Here is a 13,459-nt window from a genome sequence, read left to right as displayed (position 1 = left end):
AAGAGTGGCTGTATGTGTGTGTGCACTCCTGTGCGCACACGCACATGTGTGACTGTGTCCCCTGCAAAAGCAGAAATACTGTGCTCGCTATTACCAGCCTTGTTGAAGACAGACATGAGAAGGTGATTAAGGAACATGGTACCTTAGCCAGTATATAGTAAGTAAAAAAGGATGTGGTTTTAGAATTAAGCTACAAGTTTTGCCACCCTGCCATTCAAAATATTTAATAGAAATCATATTTCTCTTTTTGGAAAAAATAGGTTATTCTTGGTGAGAATTTGACTGCAAACTGTCCGGAGGTTATCTATGAAATTAAAGAAGAAACACCTGTTTTTTACAAACTCGTTCCTCATCCTGAGAAGAACATCTACATCTATCTAACGGCTGGAAGAGAGGTAGGTAAAAATACTAGTCACTGCTTCTGACTCATGAATTAAACAAATTGTTTAATTGGTTGGTGTCATTATCTAGTAGTGAAGCTTTTACTTTGAACTACCAAGTTTAAACGTCGCTGCAGGCTTGGAGAAGACCTGCAATGGTTCACAGGCACGGAATTAAAAACGTTACTGTCAGTAACTAAGCAAGAAATATTACCTGTTTAGACAATTTTATTATTGGCTGTATTTCCAGTGCCACATTTTGCAGAGGAGGGTGTGCTTGCAAATGCACATCATCAGCAAGGTAACTGAATTTACACATTTATTGTGTGGGCGCTGAACGGTTAGATGCATTTATGAATATACCCAATGGGATTGGCTTTGGAATTTGGGGTTAATGTCAGGCCACAGTCTCATACACATTCATTAACCAGAATATATATGGTACTTGCCCTTCCTCTCTTAATTTACCTGACTGTTTTAGTTTTTCTTCTTGCTTCTGCTTACTGAATTACAAAGGATACCTTTTTACATTTTCTTCATTTTTACAAAGGGAAGGGGAGATAAGCTAATTTTTATTGAGTCCCTACTGACTATGTACAAGTTACTATTCTATGTATGGTCTCTCTAGATGAGATGCATAGAGTTGTGTGCACACACATGTATAATAAACAATGTTAATGAAAAGTGTTAATAATTTAGTGATATAAAATTACTTTTGTTTTATATATGAAGAATCTACGACTTGGAAAGGTTAAATAACTTGCTGAAGGGTATATATAGATTAGACCTGTCAGAACTAAGACTGAAATTACGCCCTGATCTTTTAAAGCCCATGATAAATGAGATCAAGTCCCAAATTTGTGAAAATTAAGCAGATCATTCTGGCACAGTGGTTTTGACCCATGAGTATCTGAACATACAAAGTACAAAGAAGATACTTGAGACTTACATAATTATATCAGGCATGTAACAGATGCTCTTGGCCCACCCCAATTTTTCATTCTTTTCCTCTCACTCATTCTACGGACAGTAGCAATGGCATTAATCTACATGTGCTGCTAGTCACAGAATAAGTATGCAAGCACTTTGTAATTCCTGGAATTCCCTAAAAGGCCATATTGCTCTTTGAATGTTGAAAAGTCAGTTACATCAAAATGACCACATCGAGATGGCCACTGATCTCATATACTTCTGTAAACCAGTTCTTTATTATTTAGAATCTCCTTAACCAGCTTGCTTTCCCATTCAGAAGCTTTTTATTATATTTCTAACCCCAAGGTTTCCATATTTGAAAGATTTTTGCCTACTCAACAAAGTACATATATTAAGTAACAAGTCCCATTCTCAGGCTGTATTTATCAAGGGCATCTCAGAGCTAACAGTCAGAGAATTGACTGTGTTGCCACACAGAGCTGATAAAACTCCAGCCCAAAGTACTTAAATACTGACTTAATCTCTATATGTTTTTCCATTCAGCTTTTTAAAATATTGCAAATAGCTCATAGGTCTTCATTACTGCCTTCCCTGGAACTCAAGACTGTAGGATGGGAACCACTGTGAGAGCTTCCAATAGTTAACAGGTGCTCACTTTCTGAAGGTGAATTGTTCTAGTCTCTGGCCATTCAAAGCCTGAAGTGCTGAGGAGAGCTTTCAACTGGGCATCAAGCTGGCTATTCTTCACTTAGGCCTCCTGCTAGAGATCTTATCAGTAGGATTCTGGTTGGGCCAATATAACCCCAAGAGACACAAACCTAAGGAAAGTCCTTTGTTAGATTCTTGTGCAGATTGTAATAGCCAAGCTAACACACCCTGGCACATCCATAGGATTGTATAAAATGTAGCCATTAAAAATAAGCATGTGGAGATACATGCATTGCTGTTGAATAGTCACTACAATGGATTAAGTTGGAGAAGCCGGTCCAATGTAGTCTTTATAGTGTCCTCTCTTTTATATGTAGTTACGTTTGTGTGTTTAAGTATATTGTATGGTCATTCTTACAGAATGTTCTAGAGCCCGGCCGGGCGTGGCTCAGCGGTTGAGCATCGACCTAGGATCCAGGCGATCGGGGTTCGATTCCCAGTCAGGGCACATACCCGGGTTGCGGGCTCAATCCCCAGTCGGGGGCATGCAGGAGGCAGCTGATCAATGACTCTCTCATCATTGATGTTTCTCTCTCTCTCTCCCTCTCCCTTCCTCTCTCTGAAATCAATAAAAGATTAAAAAAAAAAAATGTTCTAGAGATTCATATTTTGGTAAATGCTCCGAGGAAAAGTCCTAGGAGCCGATGCTGCTGACTGTACCCCTCCTGGAGTATCTTCATGCTCGGTATATTTAGAGGCTCTCAGAAGCCTTGTGCTAAGAAAACCTATTTCGCTTTTTTAGTGTAAGGTTTCACATGTTTGTTGGACTGTGAAAACTTTTCTCACATACTAGCAATAGTCAACACTTATTGAGCATTTAGTATGTGCCAGACAATGTTTGTAATAACCCCATGAAGTCTGCAGCAACATCAATACTTCACAGATGAGAAAACAAGGTTAGGGATTTATGTGACATTTATGAAAACCTCCCAGAATTAAAAAGATGTTTTGTGAGCTACAAGGAAATACCCACATTCTGCTTACCTCTGGCTCGGCTGGTGGTCTCTCAGCAGGTCTGTCAGCAGCACTGAGAACTGTGACCTGGATGAGCGTGGTTATCCCCCATGAAGTCAACTTAGAGTCGAAAGATATTCCTCAGGATGGCTCATTTTCCTCATAACTCTCTTCTAGAAGTGTCTGTTTCTCCAACCTTTCTAAGAAGTTACTTAACACTTTCTAGCATATATAGCTTCCTGGCCTAATGAGTTCCACAATTTTGTTTACTACCTGCTGTGGGCTCTGCCTGCAGAGAACATGCTGTGTGGCACTCAGGCCCCTGCCTCCCGCCACCCTGCTTCAGGGCTCTTCTGCCTCGGCAGCCTGGGTCTGCCCAGCATGGGTGCTTGTCTGTAGGCTGCTATTTTCTGACAAATGGAAGAGGCAGCTCTAGGGGCAGGGAATGATTCGAAAACGCCCGTTTCTTTTATTTTCCACTCCGGGGGAGGGGACGTGAGGTAATGGAGCTACCCCCAAGAGGGGTGGGAGGGTTCTCCTCACTTCCATGTCCAGTGACAACCTCATGCTACCTGGGTCAGAGCATTTTGCTATTTTCAGATGCTCATTTCCAAAGTGCTATTGACTATCTCTGTATGAAACCGGCTGACCTCATTCCATGACCCCTTTCGAAGGCATTCTTAGGTCAGAAACCTGACTGCTATCAGACTCACCTGAGAGAGTGCTTAAAATTACAGATTCCTCGGCCTGGCCCCAGACCTACTCAGCCGGAGCTCTGGCAGCAGGGCGGCTGGGAATCTGCACTTTCACAAGCTCCTGAGATGATCCTGCTAACCTGCTTCCTACCTTGGGACTTGAGACCCCTGACCAGTGTTGTTATGGAGACACTCAGGGTGCGAGCCGATGAATGTCTCTCTGTGGGCCTTCATCACATAAGGTGTGGTGGCTTTTCGGGTGCTGTTTATAATTCTGTCTGAGCTGCTGTCATCTTTATTTTCAGGTGAGGAGAATTCGAGTTGCGAACTGCAGTAAACACAAGTCCTGTTCGGAGTGCCTAACAGCAGCAGACCCTCACTGCGGATGGTGCCATTCGCGACAAAGGTACCCCCTGAATTCTTTCTCACCAACTCGCATCTTCAGAAAAGTGTCATGCGGCAGAACACTTGTTGCCCCACTTTAACAATGCGTTCCAGTGACCTGGGGGCACTGAGCTTCCTCCCTGACTAAAATATCATTGTGTGATCCGAATTAATTCCCCAAGACGTTCCCAGCCGCCTCAGTGCCTCTAAATCATTTGGCCTGGACCAGTTGGGGTTGCCTGCCCGGGGTGGGAGGGGCAGGCATGTGCCATAGAGGAGGATGGGCTCGGGCTGGCAGCCTGCTTTTACTTTCTGCAGAGTTCCCCAAGACTCAGAGAGACGAAAGGTTCTCCCCCAGGGAAGGTAAAAGAATAGGGATGTTTGAAAATTTCCAAATGAATCCTCAGAATATCATGAATTCAGCTGGCGCCGTGGAAGCCTCATTACTGATGATGTTGTCGCCTGATGCGCCACACAGCTGTGGGCCTGATGTACGACCTCAGGCTCCCGGCAGAGCGAGCCCAGCCTGGTCTTGAATCACTGTGCTCAGGACCCAGCCAGGCTCCGGGCGACTCGGAGCGGCGTCCTCGCCGTGCAGCTCGGAGCATCCCTGGGACCGGCCTGGCTGGATTCGCTGTTGCCATGGTAACCCGGCACTCGCTGGAGAAAGCCCGCGCTGCAGCTCAGGCAGGGGAAGGAAAAAAACCCAAACCGTAGCAGTGTCTGTCAGTTTGGCGCTTTCCGTTTTTAAAGGTAAAAAAGGAGAAGAAAGAGGAGAACAGGTGCAAAGAAGTGGAAGGGTGAACAAGGGCCAGTTTGGGGAAAGGAAAGGAAACTAGGAAGAGAATTTGGGAGCCTCTGGGGGAGGAAGCCAAGAGCAGTGAAGGGAGAGGGGGAAGATGCAATGAAAGCAAGAGGTTCAGGAAACAAACTAAAAATATGGGGATGGAATGAATGAAGAGTTCATGGGGGAAGTCAAACGCCGAGATGCAGCCAGACGCATAATTGCCTGTGCCTTACGCGGAGCCTCCTTACTGGGCTGTTTCCCTGGAATCGCTGGCAAACAAAAGGAGCAGGGCCAGGAAGATTCTCATGAATAATTGTAACTGGGTAGGAACGCTTTCTTCTTGTCACTCGCCCAAGAGTTGGGTTTAAGGAATTCACTGATCGTGAACAGCGTTTCATCGCCGCACACCCACTAAGCAGTTTTGCTGAAATCTTTCCGATCCGTTCCACTTACGTAGGTTCCCTGTGCGTATCTGTAGAGCTACGTACAGGAGTTAATTCAGTGACAGTGGCGGCCGTGGTGATTAAATAGCCACACATAGCTCGTGGCTACTGTATTGGCAAATGCAGGACATGGGAGATGTCAAGGCTGCTGATACGAATTTGGGCATTAGTAGTGTTAAGGTGGAACATAAGGAAGCCTTCTGACCGGATGGGGAAGGGAGTGTAGATTGAGGGGAGAAGTAGTTGGAGAACTGAGCATTAAGGTGGGGCAGTTCCTAGGGGTCAGGGAGACGAAGAGGAAACGGGAAAGAGGAGGGAACGGCCAGAAAGGGGGGAGAAGAAACTGAAGAAGGTGGTCTCCGGGAGGCCAGAGGAAGGAAGGAGGAGGGAGCGGACCGCTGTGCCAGATTGTGCTGAGAGGTCAGGCGGGAGAAGAGAATTGATCCACTGGACTTAGCAGGTGATGACTGGTGACTGTGACAAGGACATTGGGGAAGTGGTGCTAAGGCTGCAAGAGAAGGTAACAAGGGGACAGAGCAGAGACAAAACTTTAGAGGAGCTCTCCTGAGAAAGATAGCAGAAAAAGGGAGCAGCAGACTCTGGAAGAGAAAGTAGAGTCCGGACAGTTTCATTGTTTAGAAGAGGCATGAAACAGCAGTGCGTGTTGGGGCTGTTGGGAGAGGTCCAGCAGGGAGGGAGAAAGCGATGATGCAGGAGAGAGGAGAGAGCTGTGGAGTGTTGTCTTTCAGCAGATGAGGGAAAACATGATCTAGTACACCAGTGGGGAGGCCACCCTCAGACGGGAGCGTGGGACAGTTCCTTCCCGGTCATGGGAGGGAAGGGGGCCCAGGAATAGGTGGGTGGTGGAAGCAAGTGTCATTTCATTGCTTACATCATTTTTAGTGACTTAAGATAAGCGAGAGTGAGGGGAGGTGGGGGAGGAAACCCTGGGGATTTGAAGGGAGAAGAGAGAGAAGGTGTGAAAGAGAGTGGGAGAGAGAACGAGATGGGAAATAGGAAATGACTGCCAGGAAGCTTTAGGGCCCACCTGAGGTCGGAGGTCTTGCTTTTGAAGTGAGAGCAGTACACATGGTTTTGCTTTCACAAGCCACGTTCAGCTCTGTTGGTCTCGTAGAGTAGGTGAGAGTTAGATTGAGCCAGAGTTGGGGCTTTGCCAGGAAATACTTCAAGAGAGGGCAAAGGGGCCTAGAAGCTGAGGGTGCATGCAAGGGAGAGGCAATGATATTGATGTGGATATTGATACTTATAATAGTGGACTCTGGGGTTTAAGCCATAAGTGAACTCTGAGGAGAGGAGTGAGGGATGTAAGAAGGTGGCAGGGCCTGTGCACTCGGGGTTGCAGTTTGGGGGAAGACTTGATGGAACTAGGCAACTGGAAAAAGGGTAGTGGTTGGACTGTGGGGAGCTTGAAATTAAGGTCATGAGGGGGTGGAGTTACTGGTGATGACAAAGTCTAGGGTGAGATTATGTAACTAAAATAGGATGGAGGACAAGATTATTGGCAGAGCGGTCAAGGAACTGAGGTGTCAGCATGTTAGATGGATCGATTATCTGTGTGGAAATTGCAGTCACCAGGAACTACTGTGGGAACAATATTGGAGAGAGTGAGAAGCCAGATATTCAAGAAAAGGAAGGCATTGGCCCATCCGGGGGGGTGGTTTGCGGGTGGTTTGCAGGTGGTTCCAACAGAGAAGAATTTGGGGTGATGTGGACTGAGGGCATGAGCTTCAAAGATGGAGTGACGCTGGGCGGCTTAGAACAAAGGGAAGAAGAATGGTCCAGAAGAGGAATCAAGATACAAGCGGGCCACCTATAGTGAGGGCGAGGAAGCAGCCAGCCCTGCGCTGGCCACCGGGAAGCGTGTCCTCAGGGACAGCCTGGTTTCTGTGGGAGCAAGAAGGTGAAAGGAAGAATTGGAGAAGAGGTGGAGGCCATGGGGCTTTTATTGATGGTAGGCTTGAATTCCAGGCTTCTATAAAAACCTGCTCACTGCTTCCCCTGCTTCTGCTCTTACTCCCTCGCCTCTGCCTTTTAAACTCTAAACCAGATCGCAACATTTCCCAGCGTAATAACCTCCACTGGCTTCCGTCTTAGAATTCAGCCCAACTCCCTTACTTGCAGGGCCTGCACACGAGGCTTTCCGTAAACCGGCCGTGTGCTACTTCGCAGGCCTCTCATGCCACTCTCTCCTTTCATCTACCCCAGGCACTGGCTTCCTTTCTGACTCAAGAATATGCCAGGCTTGTTCCTGCCTCGGGGATTTTGCACTTGCCATTTCTTCAGTCTAGAATATTCTTCTCCAGATCTTTGCATGGCTGGCTCTTTCTCCACCATCAGGTCCTAGCGCACACAGCTCCATGCGATTACCCAGTCTGAAGTAGCCTCGCCTCACTCACAGTGACATCACTGTTTTATTTTCTTCATGGGCCCTCCACTATCTGAAATGATCTTATTTCTCTGCCTCTCCCTTTATTAAAATGTAAGTTGCATTGGGACCTTGTCTTGTTCATTATTGTATCCCCCAGAATCTAGAACAGTGCCTGGCACATAGTAGGTATGTTAAATGAATGCAGTAGATTGATTGGGAAACTCTACCAATGGCAGGAAACTTGTGCGTTAAGTGTTATAAAACACTCTGGATTTGTGGACTGATGGCCCTTCCCAGCCATGTCAGATTACTTGGTTTCAAACTGGCTGGGCTCTGGCCTAAGATTAAATAAAACTAAGCTTCAGATCTGTGACTCACATTAAGCTCCCAGTACATTCAAAATTAGGAATTCTAACGGGGGATGTTTTCTTACAACTGTAGAGCATCCCACTGTGTTTATTTTAAATGCCACAGATTTATTTAGAAAAATAACTTATTTCTTTGTTGAGAAGGTTGAGCTTTCTTGCATACATGTCTAGAAAGTGGATTTGTTTGGGGGGTGGGGTGAGAAAATGATCTTAACTTCCTTTTGATGGGGTGTTAAGAATAGGCATCCAGTTTAAGCAGATAAAAAGCAACTAAATAAACAATGAGCTCTAAAAAGTCTAGTATTTTATTGTCGGAACTTCACATCCAACCTATGATGAATTTGTCTGTGTGGGTGGAAAGTGAATTTTTGCAGGCTGAATATCTTGGGTTGGGAAGCAGTTTCTCAGTTTCTCCCATATTGCAAAGCATAGCACATGTGTTCAGTTATGGATTTCCACAAAACTGGCAACCCTGAACCACTGAACAGGTGAGGTTCCAAAAGTTCATTTGCAAGTTTGGCACTCAGAATGCATTTTCCCAAAGAAACAGTGTCATTAGTTAAGGACTGATTCCCAAGTCAGCCCACAAAATTCAATTTATTTAATTTCAACAAATATTTATTGAATATCTACCAAGAACCCAATGTGAGAAGTCAGATAACTAGGTGGTATTGAGAGAAATCAGTTCCCACTCTTAGACTTAAGGAATTCACACATTAGCTAGGAGACAGACATGTCAGTGGCCAACATTCATTCATTCAGTTGTATGTCCAATCAACAGATAGTTTGTGAGCACCTACTATGTGCTAAGCCCTGTGCTAGGTGCTTGGGATACAATCTTTCTTGCCTACATGGAGCTTGAAACCTAGTGAGGGATAAGACAGGCGCATTAGTCAATTTTCTCTCCAATAATACTGAGTAGCAAACAAACTCTTAGTGATTTACAAGAACAGACGTTGTTGTTTGCTCACGGCTCAGCTTCAGCAGGGGTGGGAGATCGGGGGGCTCAAGCTGCAGGTCAAGAGTTTGATTCAGGTCTGCTTCACATATCTCTCATCCTGCACATGGTCTTCTTAAGGCAGATTGCAGAAGCACAGAGTCCTAGTTAACCTGTAGCACATTCAAAGCCCGTGCTCACCTCATGTTTGCAAGCAAGCCATCTAGCCAAGCCCAACATCAGTGCGGTAGGGAGATAGCCTCTGCCTACTCTGGTGGGAGACAGTGCAAAGGGACATGGCAAAGGCTATGGATGCATAATTCTAGTAGAAGAGAGATTGAAGAATTGGGAATAATAATGCAGTGTACTTTAATAAGTTAGGGAGCTACCACCAATCTACCAGTAAGTAAACAGAGCATAATAAGGGTGAGCACAGAGGAAGTGGAGGGTTACATGGGGGCACATGGCAACCATCTAACCCAATCTTAAAAGGTCAGGGAAGGCTTCCTGGAGGAAGGGATGTTTAAGGTGGAACTAATGTGTGAGCAGATATCAGCCAAGTAAAGAGGAGGGTGGGGGAGTTGGCTCAGGGACCAGGGTGTGCCAAGGCCAGGAGCTGTAGGAGAGCCTGGCCTGGTGCTCAGTGTGGATGGAATGTAGTCTAGCAGGGGAGTGCTGGGAAATAGGGTGGCATGATAGGCAGAGGCAGATGAGGCTGGGTCTTATAAGTCATGTTAAAGAATTTGAATTTTGTTGGAAAGACTTTGAGGAGCCATTGCCGGGCTTCAGTCAGAAGGGAGACTAGATCAGATGTGTGTTTTAGAAAAAGCAAAATAGACTAGAGGGGACACAGCTGGAAGCTGCGGATCACTGAAAAGGTGGCAGTAAACCAGCAAGAGACTGGGGACTGAATTAGAGCGATGACAGTGGCAATAGGAAGGAGTGGGTGGATTTAAGAGCTATTGGGAAGATAGACTTGACAGGACGTAGTGATTAATTGGATTCCCTCTTGAGTCTGACACACTAAAAATAGGGCCATAAAATGAAAAAATAAAATATCCAGGTGGCCACTGTTTTTCTGGAAGAAGTATTCTTTCTCCTTTGATCTAAGTCTTCACAGAGAAAATAAAGAAATGATACCCAAACATACACTGGATTCCTACTGCGTCCCAGGCCCTGGACTAGGCACTAGGTTGGAGCCCAAATGATGGGCACCTGAGTCAGATGGGAAAGACTTGCGACAGATGCCAGAGCTGAGTGTCAGAGGGTGCGGTGGATGGGTTATCGCTCTTTTCCCAGCATTGCAGGACCTTGGTGTTGAGATTGTAGGAGGAGGAGTGCAGGTGTCTGACTTGGGTGCCCAGAAGGACACAGGTGTCATGATGGAGCAGGATGTAAGAAGAGGAGCCCATTTGGGATGCACAGTGGTGCGGGGGTGACTCTCCCATTGGCAGCGGGTGTGGTACAGCAGAGGAGGAAGGATGCGGGTCCTGGAATCAGCTTTCAGGGGATCGAATCCAGGCTTCCTGAGACCTGCAAGTTTCTTATCTTCTCTCTGCCAAATCTCTTCTGTACAGCAGGGTTGTAACCTTGAAGGGTTGCTGAGAGAATGAAATCAGCTGATGTGCATGAAGTGCTAGGCACAGTGCCTGTTTGCAGTAAGCACTCAAGTAATGTTAGCTATTATGATGGTGGAACCCCAGAGGAGAGAGCCATTACTTGTAACCGAGCTTGAGAAAGGCTTCAGAGAGGAGGTGGCATTAAAATGAGGCCTTCCATCCTGAGTAGACTTTCCCCAGGGGAAGGAGGGTGTGGGAGGCACTTCAGGCAGAAGAACCAGCCCAAGAAGAGGTCTTTTGAGGGAGTGGCAGGCTGAATGTTATCACTCCAGCACTGGCTCTAGAAGGCTGGGTGGGACCGGGATGTGAAGGGCTCTGAGTTTGGATTTTATTGGTTGCTGCTGGGAACTTATTAAAGGATTTCTAGCAGAGGGCTGACATGATCGTATTTGTGTTTTAAAAAGATTATTCTGCTGGAGGTGGAGAAGATGAACTGTGCTAACGTAAACATTAGCTGTACCACACTTCCCCTCCCTGTCCCTCTAGGATCACTGTCTTACGTACGCTTTGTAAAGGGTGAGTTTATCTCACATATCTTCCTGAGCCTTCTACTTGGCAGCTGTTTCTCCAGATTTTGTGAACCTCCCCACCTCTCCAAAACCACCAAGGGGCTCTGCTTGCTTGGGTCCCAGTCCGAGGGCTGGGTCCTCTTTAGAAAACAGGCCACATTCATCTTTATTGTCCCGTCCTGTATGCCCTGCCCTGCACAGGATGTGTATAGGGTGGGGACAAAGCCCCCAGGCATGCTAATTATAAGGTGTTTGCTAGCTCCCCTCAATTATTTGTATGAATTTAACATTTGCTCGTGTTCTTCATGTTTCTTTCATGCTGACAATGGGTAGACCTTCAGGCAGTCCCCAGTGGCAGTTTTTTATTTTTATTTTTTATTTATTTTTATTATTATTATTTTTTAATATGTTTTTATTGATTTCAGAGTGAGGAAGGGAGAGGGGGAGAGAGAAAAACATCAATGATGAGAGTCATTAATTGGCTGCCTCCTGCACGCACCCTGGTGGGGGTTGAGCCCACAACCTGGGCATGTGCCCTGACCGAGAATCGAACCCTGGATCCTAGTTCGATGCTCAGTCGCTGAACCACGCCCGTCTGGGCCTGGTGACAGTTTTAGGTCTTCAGCTGCTGGTGGTCTATTCTGCACAGGCGACTGTGAACAAGATCATTTCTCAACTTGGCCTAACAACAGGGCTCTGTGTCCAGTCCCCCAGGTCAGACTTTCTGAAAGGCTTGGGGGTAGCAGAAGGGGAATTAAAACACAGAAAACTAAAATTTGAATGCTAAACCTATTTGTGCCTCAGAATAATGGACACAGTTCCTTGCTTTGCTCTCCTGCCTTGAGGTCTGCCTTCCTGCCTTCCTCCAAGAGACATTCCTTCTTCAAGCCTCCCAGGGCTGATCGTTAACCCAAAGGGCAATGGGCTGTTGTTGCCCTAAAACTTGACCAAGACAAGCCATGGGGCATGGTCACCCATGGCCACAGTCTCCCGAAGCCTGCGTGACTGCGGCCTAGTCCGCCGTCATGAGAGGACAGTGTGCGGCAGAGAAGCTGCTGAGGGCTCTCAGGGGAGGAGCCCATCGAGTGGGCCCACTCATTCTTCAGAACCCAGCTGAGTGCCCCTCCCTCAGGAAGCCTGCCCTGAGCCAAGCCGGGCCAGGAGGCAGGGCCTGCATGCGCGGAGAAGGTGTGCTGTGTCCTGCACGTTCGGGCCCATGCTCCACTTAGACCTGGTGCCCTCTGAAGTCAGGCATGGAGGAGGAGGGGCCCCTTCGGGATACACAGCAGTGCAGGGGGTGACTCTCACGCTGGCAGTGGAATGGTATAGCAGAGGAGGAAGAATGCAATACCCGCTTTAGAAATAAGAAACAGCCTGAGATTGCGTATTTGTTTCTTACTGCTGCTGTAACAAATTACCTCAACCTTGATGGCTTAGAACAACATATGTTTATTTATCTTCTGGTTTTGGAGATCAGAAACCTGCAGTGGGTTTCACTGGGCTAAAATCAAGGTGATGAAAGGGCTGTGTTCCTTCTGGCGGCTCTAGGGAGAATCTGTTTCCTTGTTTTTCTCTAGCTCTAGAGGCAGCCTGCGTTCCTTGGTTCGTGGCCCCTTCTCGCGTCTTCAAAACCAGCAGTGTAGCATCTTCACATCTCTCTTTCTCTGGACTCTGTTTCCATCATCACATCTTCTCTGATTCTGACCCTCCTGCCTCCTCTTATAGGGACCCTTGTGAGTACTTTGGGCCCACACAGATAACCCAAGATAATCTCCCCACTTTGAGACCCTTAATCTCCACAAAGATCTTTTTGCCATGTGTAGTAACATATTCATAGGTTGCAGAGATTAAGACTTGGATATCTTTGGGGCCGTTATTCTGCCTGCCACAGGTTGAACAAGTAGTGAGACCAGTATTCTAATCTAGGCTTAGCTCTAACTGCCAGTACCATTACCTACCTCTGTAGCAAAAGGGAAGAAAAACAAGAAAGAGACATTATCGCTCATGGCCATGGGAGGCAAGCGGAGACCCTTCATGGATCCTTCATGGATGACTGATTGTGCATAAGAAAGATAATGGGACTCGGGGCCAACTTGAGTTAAGAAGCCCTTCCACCTTGAAAGTTAAACATCCTTACATTTATTTATTGAGCACCTACTATGTGTCAGATACTGTTCTAAGCACTATGATTCTCTAGCAGTGAAAAAAGTTCCAAATCTTTGCCCTCCTGGAGTCTTTCTAGTGAGGTTTATTAGTTTCCCAGGGCTGCTGTAACAGACACAAACTCAGTGGCTTAAAACAACACAGATTTGGTTTCTTGCAGTTCTGGAGGCTAGAAATCCAAAATTAAGGT

The 13,459-nt window shown here is 46.5% G+C and overlaps 1 protein-coding gene across 1 annotated transcript in view; it reads left to right on the top strand.

Annotated features, from left to right (window-relative positions):
* Positions 1 to 13,459, top strand: part of PLXNC1 (plexin C1) — a 155,148-nt gene that overhangs the window by 41,334 nt on the left and 100,355 nt on the right. The window contains exons 3-4 of the mRNA XM_016215211.2: positions 261 to 395; positions 3,976 to 4,076. Of these exons, the coding sequence (XP_016070697.2) occupies positions 261 to 395; positions 3,976 to 4,076 (236 nt within the window). The remainder of the gene's footprint in view (positions 1 to 260; positions 396 to 3,975; positions 4,077 to 13,459) is intronic.

This window comes from Miniopterus natalensis, chromosome 2, assembly GCF_054644295.1.
Source record: "Miniopterus natalensis isolate mMinNat1 chromosome 2, mMinNat1.hap1, whole genome shotgun sequence".
Lineage (NCBI taxonomy): Eukaryota > Metazoa > Chordata > Mammalia > Chiroptera > Miniopteridae > Miniopterus > Miniopterus natalensis.
The sequence above is the reverse complement of the archived record's forward strand: the minus strand, read 5'-3'. Positions and strand labels throughout refer to the sequence as shown.